At 35.4% G+C, this 12,236-nt stretch overlaps 1 protein-coding gene and 1 long non-coding RNA gene across 4 annotated transcripts; one reads left to right on the top strand and one right to left on the bottom strand.

The window, feature by feature from the left end:
- Nucleotides 1–3,245: 3,245 nt before the first annotated feature.
- Nucleotides 3,246–8,670, bottom strand: LOC112723617 (uncharacterized). 3 transcript variants are annotated; one of them, XR_003163124.3, is made up of 5 exons: nt 8,144–8,670; nt 6,783–8,018; nt 4,488–5,059; nt 4,019–4,113; nt 3,246–3,843 (listed from the first exon to the last, which is right to left on the bottom strand). XR_003163124.3 is itself a non-coding variant. In XM_025775048.3 (4 exons), exons 1-4 carry the CDS (start codon nt 8,635–8,637, stop codon nt 3,830–3,832), a joined length of 2,316 nt encoding a protein of 771 aa, XP_025630833.1. In that variant the 5' UTR covers nt 8,638–8,670; the 3' UTR covers nt 3,246–3,829. The 3 variants fall into 3 exon arrangements, 2 of the variants coding, with proteins under 2 accessions (XP_025630833.1, XP_029146208.1); XM_025775048.3 differs by lacking the exon at nt 4,019–4,113; XM_029290375.2 differs by lacking the exons at nt 3,246–3,843; nt 4,019–4,113 and having other exon boundaries at nt 4,436–5,059; nt 8,144–8,669.
- Nucleotides 3,626–4,230, top strand: LOC112723619 (uncharacterized). Its single transcript, XR_011868001.1, has 2 exons — nt 3,626–3,813; nt 3,957–4,230. It is a non-coding gene; the product is annotated as an uncharacterized lncRNA (long non-coding RNA).
- Nucleotides 8,671–12,236: the final 3,566 nt, after the last annotated feature.

Raw genomic sequence — 12,236 nt, 5'->3', positions numbered from 1 at the left:
TTCAATTTTCAAAAATCACTTGCACACAAGACTCTTAGTCTTATTATTAGACTATCAATTTAATTAATTAAATAAATAGTAAATTAAAGTAAAGGTTAGGTGTGGTACTACCTATAAGTTAAAACACTGTATATACCGATTTAATATCAAATAATTTTCGAACACGATCACATTTGTTAACTTTTCTTTTATTCATTAAATTAACGTCAAAAATATATTATTGACGTACTTATTAATAATATTTCAAGTATTAAAATTTCATATTCACTCACGAATGTGACTGTGTTATTTTTTTGAACCTGCCCGGCCCAAAATAATTGAGCAGAAAAATTAAAAACAAATAATGAAAGGTGCTACGTAACTGTTTTAACCGAACATTGGTCCCGGTAGCGGTAGCAATAGCAATATTCTCCATATTAGAAGGCATGCTTTCCATGTGCAAGATAGAGAATGAGGGGCATTTTAGTGAAACAGAATGTTAATTTAATGCTAATTAGTAATTAAGTTTTAATTGTTAATTATTGAGGTTGGACCATACTGATGGAGGTTTAGCGTTTCCATATAGTAGTCAAATTATTCGGTACTCAAGAAACGGCTGAACAGTGTTACCCAAGCCAAAGGCAAAACTGATTTTGGGTTAAACATTGAAATTTGAAAGGCATGTGTACCCATTATTCGACAGTTATCATTATTTAATTAAGGATTTTCTAACAAATAATTTAAAGACATTCATTACGGTCACTTTAGTCAAATTTTTTCATTTATAATTATTCTCTTTATTATTTGAATGAGTATTGATCAAAACTATTCTCTCTAATTGTATTAATAAATAGCCTTTAATCACATATTAAAAAGTGATATATTCATAGTTATCAGAACCAGATCGGACCGGTTGGTTCGATCGAAAACCCGATAAATCAGCAGTCTGGTCGGTTTGGTTTACGATAAAGACCGTTTCTGTAATTAATCCAGTCAATGGAGGTCAAATTTGTTGAAAACCGGACGATTCAATATGAACCGGTGTGATTCGGGCGCATGACCCGCGCATCTCCACGGTGCATCGGCGGGCATGCTGGATCACAGTAGAAGGATCTTGTTCAAAAACTTCAGCACCCTTGCCACTAAGCCAGACGCTCTTCTTTGATAATTAAAGGCTAATAATAAAATATATAATAACAAAGTTCACATAAAAATGCTCTAAACCTACAACCATACACTAGTTTATATGTGTAAGATTAATTTTATTTATATGTAACTTTTTTTTTAGATTAGACCCATTAAATTAAAGGCTAATAATTTATATAAAAATTATATATATATCATATTAAAGTAATAAGCTAATGAAATTTATATATAATTTATTTAAATTTAAATCATATGAAATATTAAACACTAATTTTTATTTTTTAATAAATATTGTATTATAATTTTATATATTTATTTAATTATTACCGGATTAAACGGTTCGACCACTGACCCATCGATTAAACCACTAACCTAATGATCCAGCTGGGTCGATTACCGGTTCGATTTTGATAACTATGGATATATTACCTTATTAGATTAAGAGGGTGAGGTTCCCCTAATCCCTATCCCTATCCCTAATAAGAATAGCGGTTAAACTTTTGGCAGAAAAAGCATTCATTTATTGAAGCAGCTGGCGGCAGAGATAAAGCGACGTACACGTACGATCCTAACTATTTGCGACAGTTTTTGTTGTAGCCCGCAAAACTCAGTTTTGTGCCGAGCTACCGTTGCTAGTTGCTACTACTGTTACCGTGCCATTTATTTATCAACAGTTTTTTACTAGAGAAATGTTATATCATACGTGAGGATATCCTATGAAAGTTTTAAGTACAAGTATATCATTTCATCATTCGGGAGTTTTTGGCACACAAGGTCAGTGGGGCCTAACCTAACAACGCCATGACTCATGAGTGTGCCTTGAATGAAGTTGATAACCCCACTTGTGAAAATGTAAGGTGTTAAAGTTGTGTTAGGACAATAACATTTCAAAAGGAAAGAACAAGTGCAAGTTCTCCATTTTTCTTTTTCCGGGGTCATATACTAGTATAGTATTCATTTTGAATCCAAATTAAGTTTGATCATTTTAGTTGTGTAGTCACTTCAGGCCATGAGGGTTCATGTTATTGTTATCTCGTTAGGTGAGGCACCCTTAATTTGATAACTCATAGTACGCAAGGTCTTGGTCTAGTGATCATCTTCTATACTTTGCAATGAGTGCACCCGAATTTAAAATTTGGCTGATGTTAAGTAGTGAATAGAATCCTTAATATTGTATTTGTGTGGTTTAGGGATTAGGATTTAGGGTCAACCCGCATGCGCCCCAAATCGGATACTGTTCACTTCGGGATACGTGTGGGCGGTCTGGCACGCTTCCCGAGGTGGCGGCCGGGCGCGGGTCCCGAGGCGGTGCGCCGTCGGCGTGGCATGTTTTCCGAGGCGGTGGCGTGGCGTCGGCGTGGCACGCTTCTCGAAGTGGTGGCGTCGCAGTTTAGGGTTTAGAGTTTATGATTAAGAGCTGTCCAATCCGTCTAACAAAAAAAAATTGATGATCCATGTGGGTGTGGACCCAAAGCGGACATAACATGTCTGCTAGTTTCAGATTCCAAGCGTGAACCTGCCTATGTTGCTCTGATTTTGGGTTATACTCTTTCTGAGTTTGGTCATGGAAAGTCATGAACTAGAAGCAAGTACATCCAAACTGGTCATTTTCATGCACTACTTGCTCCACTCTTCACCTTTTTCTCAGACGATCATTATGCTATTCATCAATTTTTCAGTGTTGTTACCGAACAGTAATAATGATTGAAATGCCTTTAACGGAACATGCACCACAACTTTAGTACAAACATGATCCTATCTCGCTCCTCAATTTCAATACATAAACTACTGTTGATTTGGAGATCATGCTCTGTTTCAATTAGTAGTGTGTGAAATAAAGATAAAATCATGTATTGGCTTGACGACGTAAGTTAATTTGATTCGTGACACATTGCTTTGAATTATGAAACTATAGCCACCCGTCAAACCGATGTTTGTTTCTCTACTCCAATTAGAATTATTTAGGATGATGTATTGAATGGATATGCTGGTTGCCGGAAGCTCAATAATCTTGCTGAAAATGAAATGAATGTACAAACAGATATGGCAGCAATCAACAAGTGTCTAAGATCACAACAAAATCTGCAAGACAATGAGAGGGTGAGAGATCAATATAAATATAGCAGCCAAAGGGGTGGCATATCACAACTAGTATTTATTGTTGACGACAAAACATGGGATTGATCATAAGCAGTGTGATTGGTTTCTTTTGGCACGCGACGTGCACGTGAAATGAACTGATTTGCTTTGTTTACCTGCTCTGTGACTGTAATATCAGGAGAAGAAAAAAAAAAACCCATATACTATGATATGAGAGAGGAACGAGTAAAAAGGGTGATTGAAAGAAAAATAGGCAGGCTAGTCCAACACAAGTAACAGAACCGTGGGCACATAAGGGTTCAGACATGTTTCCCCAGCTCCTCAACCAATAATTGCATACTCTCTCTCCTCTCTGGCATGCTCTTCTATATAATGCCTTCTTAAAGTAATGCAATAACTTGCCCTATGGGTGGCAACCTTAATTTTCAGAGTGATCACACGATGAGTTCCTCAATCTTCCTCCTATACTGCCTTCTCATACTCTCCCTACTTCTCTCTCAACACACAAGCTATTCTCAAGATGTGATGCCAACTCGGAAGTTAGGTATTTCAGGCATTGCCCAAGATCACATGCACCATGAAATCCAGGTATGTTTGTACCTGTTTAATTACCTAAGACTGTAAAGAGTGAAAACCAAAGGTTCAGTTTATATCAGATACAGGATGCAGCATATTCATTCTTATAAGGCAAAAACCAGATATTCATCTATAATACTGCTAATAAAATGCAGGCAGCAGATGAGGCAATGGAAAGTAACCCGGCCAAAGAAGATTCCATGGAAGTAATACTTACCAGCGACGGTTACGTTCCTCCTCGTGATCTTGTCTACCATACAGATTACCATGGAGTAACAACTCATCCAACTCCTAAACATCCCACACCATAGGCTGCAGTTTTAATTTTGCTTGGTGAGAGATATATGCAGTTATGTATCCTAGTTTTTATTCATATGAAATGTGATGCTCACTATATGGAAAGATCAACAAGTTTAGTTTATATGCTAAGATTACATGATACATTTTCATTGCTTATGTTGTTTATTCAATTTATCCACACACAACCATCCTATAAGAACACATCCACACCTATGCTATATAGCTTATCGAAACATGCGAAATATGACCAGTTGGCAACTACAAAACTATTTAACATCAAGACATTCCACGAGGTTTATAAGATATCCCTGAACCAGCCAGTGGAAAATTAAAATAAAAAAAAATAAAACGGTTATACTATAATTTATCATGAAGTGAAACCATACCATCAATATATTGTTTTCTAATCTTGCTATACTTCTGAAGTAGCAGCATGTGCCTAGTTACTACATCCTCAAATACCACCTCACTACAAAACCTGGATATCAAATTAACAAAAGCAGCTTCTAATTCATCCTTGTGTTGGTCACAGAGAGAGAGAATGTCTTCAATCATCGAAGATTTATTTTTATATACATCACTGGTCCCATTTTCCAGATGAACCCAAAGCCATCGAATTTGTTGAAATGGGTCTTCGTTTTTCTGAACTGCAACCTCTATGCTATTCAGCACTTCCAAGAATCTAGATTCAGTACGAACTTTATTAACTAAGTGCAAAAAATAATTTTTCTGACACTGAGAAATCCTATTATAAACATCTGGCTGCAAGGTAAATGCAGCAGTTAAGCATGCTTTCCGAAAGCTAGGATCCAAATTGCCAATGATCCCGATAGCAACATGTAACAGATTAACAGACACAAGATGAAGTTTGTGAGACAGAGAGTTCAAGCCATCAAAACAAGGTCTTTTCTGGTTTTCACCCCAGCAATGAAGGGCAAAATGTGTTATTCCTTCCCACCTATAAATGAAATCCGAATACAATAAGTGAAACTCATATAACAAATCATCAGAGATATAACAAATTAATTTAAACATCGACATATTGCGAACGTTAAGTAGTAAGAAGAATCCTGCATTTATCAAAATCAAAGCATGGTAAAGTAAAATTAACCCCCCCCCCCCCAACCCAAAAAAAAGAACAAAAAAACAGATACCCAACTTCCTAAAATTATTGGGTATGGAAATTATAATAAAGTAGTAGAGGAAAATTCATAAATTTAGGAAATCCTAATGATTTATCTTCCCAAATACCAAATAACATAAAGTAGTTGTACATATCTCAAACCAAACTGAGTAAATTCCGAACTTCACGCTCTGATGTGGCCTTTCTGAGAACACACCAACAGCAGAATAAAAGATTGAAAATAGGAAATAATTGACATAGAATCATTATTAGATTAAGTGACCAAAAATGCTGATCTATGAACGAACTTTCCAAAGACATGGGTCTGAACTCTGAAATCTTGACCCTATGTCCTGCAGACACAGTTATCTAATTTTAATAATTGACTTCAGTGTGGGTCATTCCACATGCATTGTTTCAGTTTTCTGCTCAAAGGAAAGGAAAGAAAAGGAAAAGCATCTATCATAAAATAAATGAATTTTATAATAAGTCAATATTATACATGCTCAACTTTGTGGGAAGAAAAGGATAAATCAACGAGAAAAGAATGAATCATAACTCTTGGCATCGACGAAAAGTCTGAGTACTTAAACAATCTTGCTACAGGTAGGACTTCTGATGTTACAACAAATCAGACCATGAGGAATTATTGATTTGATTAACAGGATGTCCCTTACTCCCATCTTTATTTGATAACCAACTAATCAAACTTATGGTCATTTTGAAGGACAGAAGGGCATAGTAGAGATAACTAATCAAAGATGGACCAACTTTGACTATGGGACAAGAACATCAAGACCTAACTATTATATAACGGGTAATTGATTGTGATTTCTGAGATTGAGTGTGTTGCCAAATATAACGATCAAGACCAGTAAGAATATGTGTAGATAATACTTCCCTTTTTCAGAATATAATTTCTAGTTTTCCATTGAGAGTAAACAAAATGAAATTATGGTATTGTCAATAAATATTGCATCCTTTTTATGGGGAGAGAAGAAGAAGAAAGAAAGCATATATTTTTCTACTATCATTTCATTGAGCATTAAAAGGATTAATTAATTGCATTTCAATAGGCACATTATATTTGACAATACATAGACAAACTTCATGCATGGGCATGAAATGTTGAGTATGAGCTGTTTCATAGTATCCTCTATACTGGCAAAATATTACTGAGTTCAGCTCCATTGTAGCAGTAACTCTCTTTAGAAAAATGTAAGGTAAAAAGGAACTGCAACCTGTGAACGGTTTTCTCTGTATTTTAATCATCATATTCTTGTTTTGCTTTCAAGATTTTCAATTTTGAAAAGCAGCACTTTCATTTTCATAACAGATCCAAGCCTAGAATAAAAAAAATTCTTCCCATGCGTGAAGATATATCCCCCATTTTTAACCCCATACCAGGATCACCCTAAACATGAAAAGTCTATGTACAAAAATAACATAAATATTATGCTAAGCATAACATTATCAGAGATGCGTTAACCATCAGTACCAAATTTAAAGGGGCGGAAAAAAAAACAAGCGGGGGGAAAGTAAGTTAAATTTTACTTACTCAAAAGGAGGTTCAACCTCAATACTAAGTGTAAGATGCAAAGAAAACTCAGGAGAACCATCTCCAGAGGTTGTGTAAGCTTCATGAGGAAAACCTCTGGGAATATACAACACATCACCCTCCTTGAGAAAGAACTCCCTTTTTCCAGCTTTAGTATAGTCAATATCAGAACCATTTAGATCATCATATAACCGTGGTAACAGCTGACTGGATTGAGAGAATACAGTCCACTGCTTAGAACCGAAAATCTGGCATACAAATACACAGTGATCATCATAGTGACAAGCCAACCCTTGAGAATTAGGTGGCGTTAAGTACAAATTGGCACCTACTGAAGGTTGACCAAACATAAGCGCTAATGTTTCTGCAACAGCAGCAATGCTCTGAAAACGAAACTCCAAACCACGCAGGGCAATAGTATACCCCTCTTTATATGCTTGGACACACTTCAAGACATCATCAATCATAAAATACTGAGGTTCCTTAATGCAGCCTGGATGAAAATCCTGAAAATAATGCATCTCTTTTCTTGATTGCCATTCTGCTTTTACAACTCTTATATCCTGCTTATAGATTATGGGACAACCCAATCTGTCTTTCACCTCATTGAGAAAATTGAAGATGTTCAATTCATCTGAGGCAATAGGAAAACATGACACTAGACTATGGAGAATTGAGGAAATAAGGGAAGGAGCACACCCTGTCCAACTCAAAGATTTTTTAAATGGGCTGAACATATCATAGACATCTGGATCATTCACTGTCCCCTGTAACAGAAATGGCGAAACTTCCCAGTAGTTTGATAAAAAATCTTCAAAACTAGACTCACTTGTTCCAAAAAGTCCTGCTTTGATCACTTCAAACGGCATAGAGACAGTAAGTTGACCAGCATAAGCAGAAAGCCTAAAAATGGCTTCAGCAAGGTTACTAACTCCAATGTTGCTTTTACAAAGGTAACCTCCTTCATTATATTTCACAGCTGCTTTCATTACCACTTGATCACTTACTTTTGTCCATAACTCTTTTAAAAGCCTCAGAAATGCGTCAGAAAGGCTTCTTGGGATACTTTGCAGTTGCTCAACTTCACAGGTATTGATAAGAGTAACAGTTGCACTGACAAACCCAGCTGAAACTTCATCTTCCTTAATCCCAATCTTAAGAGAGCCGAAACTTCGATTTCCTTCAGACCACAGAGAGACTGATTCTACACACTTAAAAATCTGGAGAAACACAAACCTAAGGAATGCCAACCGTTTAGCTACTCTACTTAGTTCACCATCACACAAACAAGCATATAAATTTTCATCTTCACAATCATACAATCAGAACTAAATCATAACCGATTCAATTTAAATGCTTACATCAGTTTCTCCAAAGCATAAAACTTGAGCAGCTGGCGTTGGCCGAAGGTGGTAGCGGATAAATCCAACACCGCATTGCATGCAGATAACAGAACCTTTCTCTTGGGACTCTCCAACAGCGATATCAAACCCTTAAGAGCCTGGGAATCGGATGCAACCTGCTCGTTCGCCTCCAAGGAGACGAGCGAGGCAGCGCCTACGATATCGGCGGCGCGGCACGCGATTTCGGAGCAGTTGGAGCTGAGAAGAGCAGGGAGGAGAGCTAGAATGGGCGTGAAGGAGGATTGGGAGAGAAGGGAAGGGCGAATTGTGAGTAAGCATTTGTTGATGAGGGGACGGTGGTGCTTCGAAAGAGATGCAAGTAACAAACCGAAGATGGAATTGGAATCGGAACCTTCAAGACTAAGAAGAGCAGAACCAGAGGGTTTCAGTTTCCTTTTCCGTTTCCGTTTGGCGTATGCAGCCTCTGCATGCTGCTGCTTCTTCTTCTTCATTGTTTCTCGCAACTAATCTACCCAGAGATGGAGTTGGCATATGAATAACTGGGCTGGGATTCATGGAGCAGGCCCAACACTAAAAAACTGAGTACACTGCTGTCATGGCCCAACAAAAAAAACTGAGTACACTGATCGTTCTCACGTCTTAACACTGATTATTGGAAGGAACACATGAATACAAATTGGAGGACACTGCTAACTCTTGTCATGCCAATCTCAAAAAAAGAGATGTATACAAAAATTGTATACAAAAGTAATTTATAATTTTTTTTTTTTTTTGGTTTACCCAAACGGTATCCCCCAACCCAACAGGTTAAGGACTAATCCGTCGCGGATCTGAGCTCCATTTAAGGGTCTGCCGCTGGCCAATGAGTTGCTGCATGCACAAGGCGGGATTCGAACTCCCAACACTTGCTTAAGCGGACGAGTGAGCTGACCACTCGACCAACCCAAGTTGGTTAAAGTAATTTATAATTTAATATTGGTGCAAATATATGATACAACAATCAAGTGTTACATCCAAAAGAACCCACGATGGGTTGGGCTTATTACTAATATGAAAACTAGTACGACACAACAATCACCACGTTTGTGACCCAAATAATCTATAACTTTAGGTAAACATTAAAATCAATTCTAAACCAAAAAAAAAACATTAAAATCAATTATTTTTTTAATGTAAAATATACATCAAAATATAAAATATACATCAAAAATAAATTTAATTTTATATATATTTATATAAAAATATATAATAACTAATTTTAATGTATAAATAATATTTTTAAATAATCTTAATATATAATAGATTTTGTGCTTTCGTTTATTTAGCGGCCTAATTTCAGTTCCAAAAATACTTTTTTCTCTAATTTTCAAGCATATACAAATTCTTTATTAGTAAAAAAACTTTTGCATAAAGAAAAGCATATGGACCAACTCCTTATCAGCAAAAAATTGAACAACTTAATTAATTATAATTATTTTAATTAGTTTATTTATTTATAATTTAGAATATTTGTTATTAATTATTTTTTATGCCAAAATCAGGTTTGGTATGATACGTTCAGAACCTTGCAATGGGAATCACGGAAGTGCACTTAACGCTTCCGAGTCTTCACCCTCTCTCCCTTTCCACGGCTACCGTGCATCGGTTCTCTCTTCCAAACAGCAAAGGCGCCAACCTCCTCCATCCAAGGCATCATCTCAGCGCTCCCTTCTCGGTAACCCTCAGTCCGTGCCGCCATTAGCGGTGCTACGATTGATCATGGTACAAGATGTTTCCGGTTGCGGTGCAACCTTTCACTCTTCTGCTCATCAATTGTCTCCACCCTCTCCATCAAATCATTCAAACTGTGGCTCCCTCGTCGCTTCTCCCCAGTGCATGCCGCCATTGGCCATGACATTTGTGAGCGTGGTTCAAGTTGTGTTACCGACTCGATAACATTTCCGTTCTCCCGCAAAGACCATTACACCGAGCGTTTCCTGCATAAAGAAGCTGCCGTCGCGGTGCAAAGCTTCCGAAAAAGAGCATCGTCCATGGAGTTTTCAACCCCCGAAGGCGAATCGAATAGCACATTGATCAATTCAGATGAAGGCAATGAAGAATTAAGTGTAGGTGAAGTTGTTATTCAAGAGGAGTCTAAGGTATGTTGGATAGGCTGGTCTTGCATTGTATGAAATTTTATGATAATGTGTTATGTGAATGTTTCTTATTCATGCTAATTATATGTTTTTTAAGTTGATTTATTTGGAAAAATCTGGTACAGTGATATGGTTAGTTGAGATATTAATAAAGTATGCTTGACTCCCATGTGTGTTTGCACTTTTTTTTTATATTTTTTATTGGAGCAGTTCATTATATAGTAATGATCTTAAGTTGATAAAAGTTTTTTCTGGTGTCTTTAATTGAAGGTCGACGAAATTACCGACGTCATTGTGATGAGAAAGGATGAGTTGGAATTGAGACACGAGGTTTGAATTATTCCTTATTATTTGTTACCACCATGGTAATGAACTCGTAGTTTTTATCTCGACTCGTTAACCTAATTCAGAATTGTAATTCGTTGAATCGTAAGACGGAACGTAAATGTGACTCGTAAAATATAAAAATTATGAAAAATTTGATAGCAAAAATTTATTTTACCAATAATAAAATAAATCTCAAATAAACCAAATTACCTAAAAGACTATAACTAATATTATACCATAACAAGTTAAAAGTCACAACTCATAAGTCATAACACAAATTCACAACTCAACTCAGAAATCAAAATACAAATTCACAACTCACGAATTTATACGATACCAAAATAACTTCAAATAGCCAATAAACTAACCAAACTAGTAACAATGAACAACTAATTAACTAAAGTCTAAATAAGTCATTTAATAATCTTTCTATTCTTCATTAATCATAAAATCTTCCGCATTATCATCTTCATTTTTAGGAGCAGGAGGAAGAGGTCCTTGGAGAAGTTCTTCAAACTCATCATCATCAAGATAAGAAATAGTTAAGGGATCCTTAGAAGCACCAATAACTTTATTACCATTTGCTTCATCATTCAAATCAGGATCTAAAATTAGAGCATCCAAATCTTCTTCTTCTCCATCCTCATCAACAACAAAATTTATTAAATTATGTTTAATTCCAATTACAACCATCTAAGTTCAACAACAAAGTTCAACAATTCAATTTGAACAAAAACTATTAGCATAACAAAAATTCAAGAATTGTCTTCAATGCCACAACAACAATTCAATCATTCAATTAAAAGAAATTCATCAAAAAAATTCAATAAAGAATTTTAAGTAATTCAGAACAAAATAGAGCAAAGCAAATTTTTTTCTAAAGTTCAACAACAAAGTTCAACAATCCAATTTGAACAAAAAATATTAGCATAACAAAAATTCAAGAATTGTCTTCAATGCCACAACAATAATTTAATCATTCAGTTAAAAGAAATTCAACAAATAAAATTCAATAAAGCATTTTAAGTAATCCAACAAAATAGAACAATATCTTATCACCTCTCACTTTTTATCTGTTGGTGCAACTGTGCAACGGAAGGTTTCAGATTGAGTACTCAAAGTTTTTTATGCAGTACTTTTCTTATCTATTCTTATTCTCATTGTTTTTTATTTTTCTTTCAATAAAACACAATCAATATGAATTCTGAACCTCTATCTGGGCAAAATTGCTTCTCTTTTAGTTTACAGGTTATACTATTTCTTTTTAATTCACATAGTATCCTTTACATTTCACACCTCATGTCTTTTATGTGTTGATACTTGATAGAAAACTCTATCCTAACAGCAGAATTTTTCTTAATGGAATTGCACCTTTAACAAAAAAAAAATACTAAATTGGACTTCATTCTTTAATGCAAAATAAAGATGATTGAACTATCCTTAACTAAAACATAACATAGGCATATTAAGGAAAAATGAGCCTCAACTTTCACAATAGAAGTTTCATGTTCCATATCTAAAATAAACCAACTAAACAAAAAGAAATTCAAAGATTATTTAATAGATAAAGCAAAAACAGCATACAATAATAATATCTTTAGATTACTAAATCATTAAAATTGCATATC

Source organism: Arachis hypogaea, chromosome 11, assembly GCF_003086295.3.
Source record: "Arachis hypogaea cultivar Tifrunner chromosome 11, arahy.Tifrunner.gnm2.J5K5, whole genome shotgun sequence".
Taxonomy (NCBI): domain Eukaryota; kingdom Viridiplantae; phylum Streptophyta; class Magnoliopsida; order Fabales; family Fabaceae; genus Arachis; species Arachis hypogaea.
Note: the sequence above shows the minus strand (reverse complement) of the source record. Positions and strands in the feature narration are given on the sequence as shown.

Bases quoted from the DNA above. Each gene is read 5' to 3' on its own strand.
- LOC112723617 (XM_029290375.2), bottom strand. From the start codon at position 8,637: ATGAAGAAGAAGAAGCAGCAGCATGCAGAGGCTGCATACGCCAAACGG. The intron at 8,019-8,143 runs GTAAGCATTTAA...GGCATTCCTTAG, and splicing joins TATGCTTTGGAGAAACTGAT to GTTTGTGTTTCTCCAGATTT. The intron at 5,060-6,782 runs GTAAGTAAAATT...TTTCATTTATAG, and splicing joins GAGGTTGAACCTCCTTTTGA to GTGGGAAGGAATAACACATT.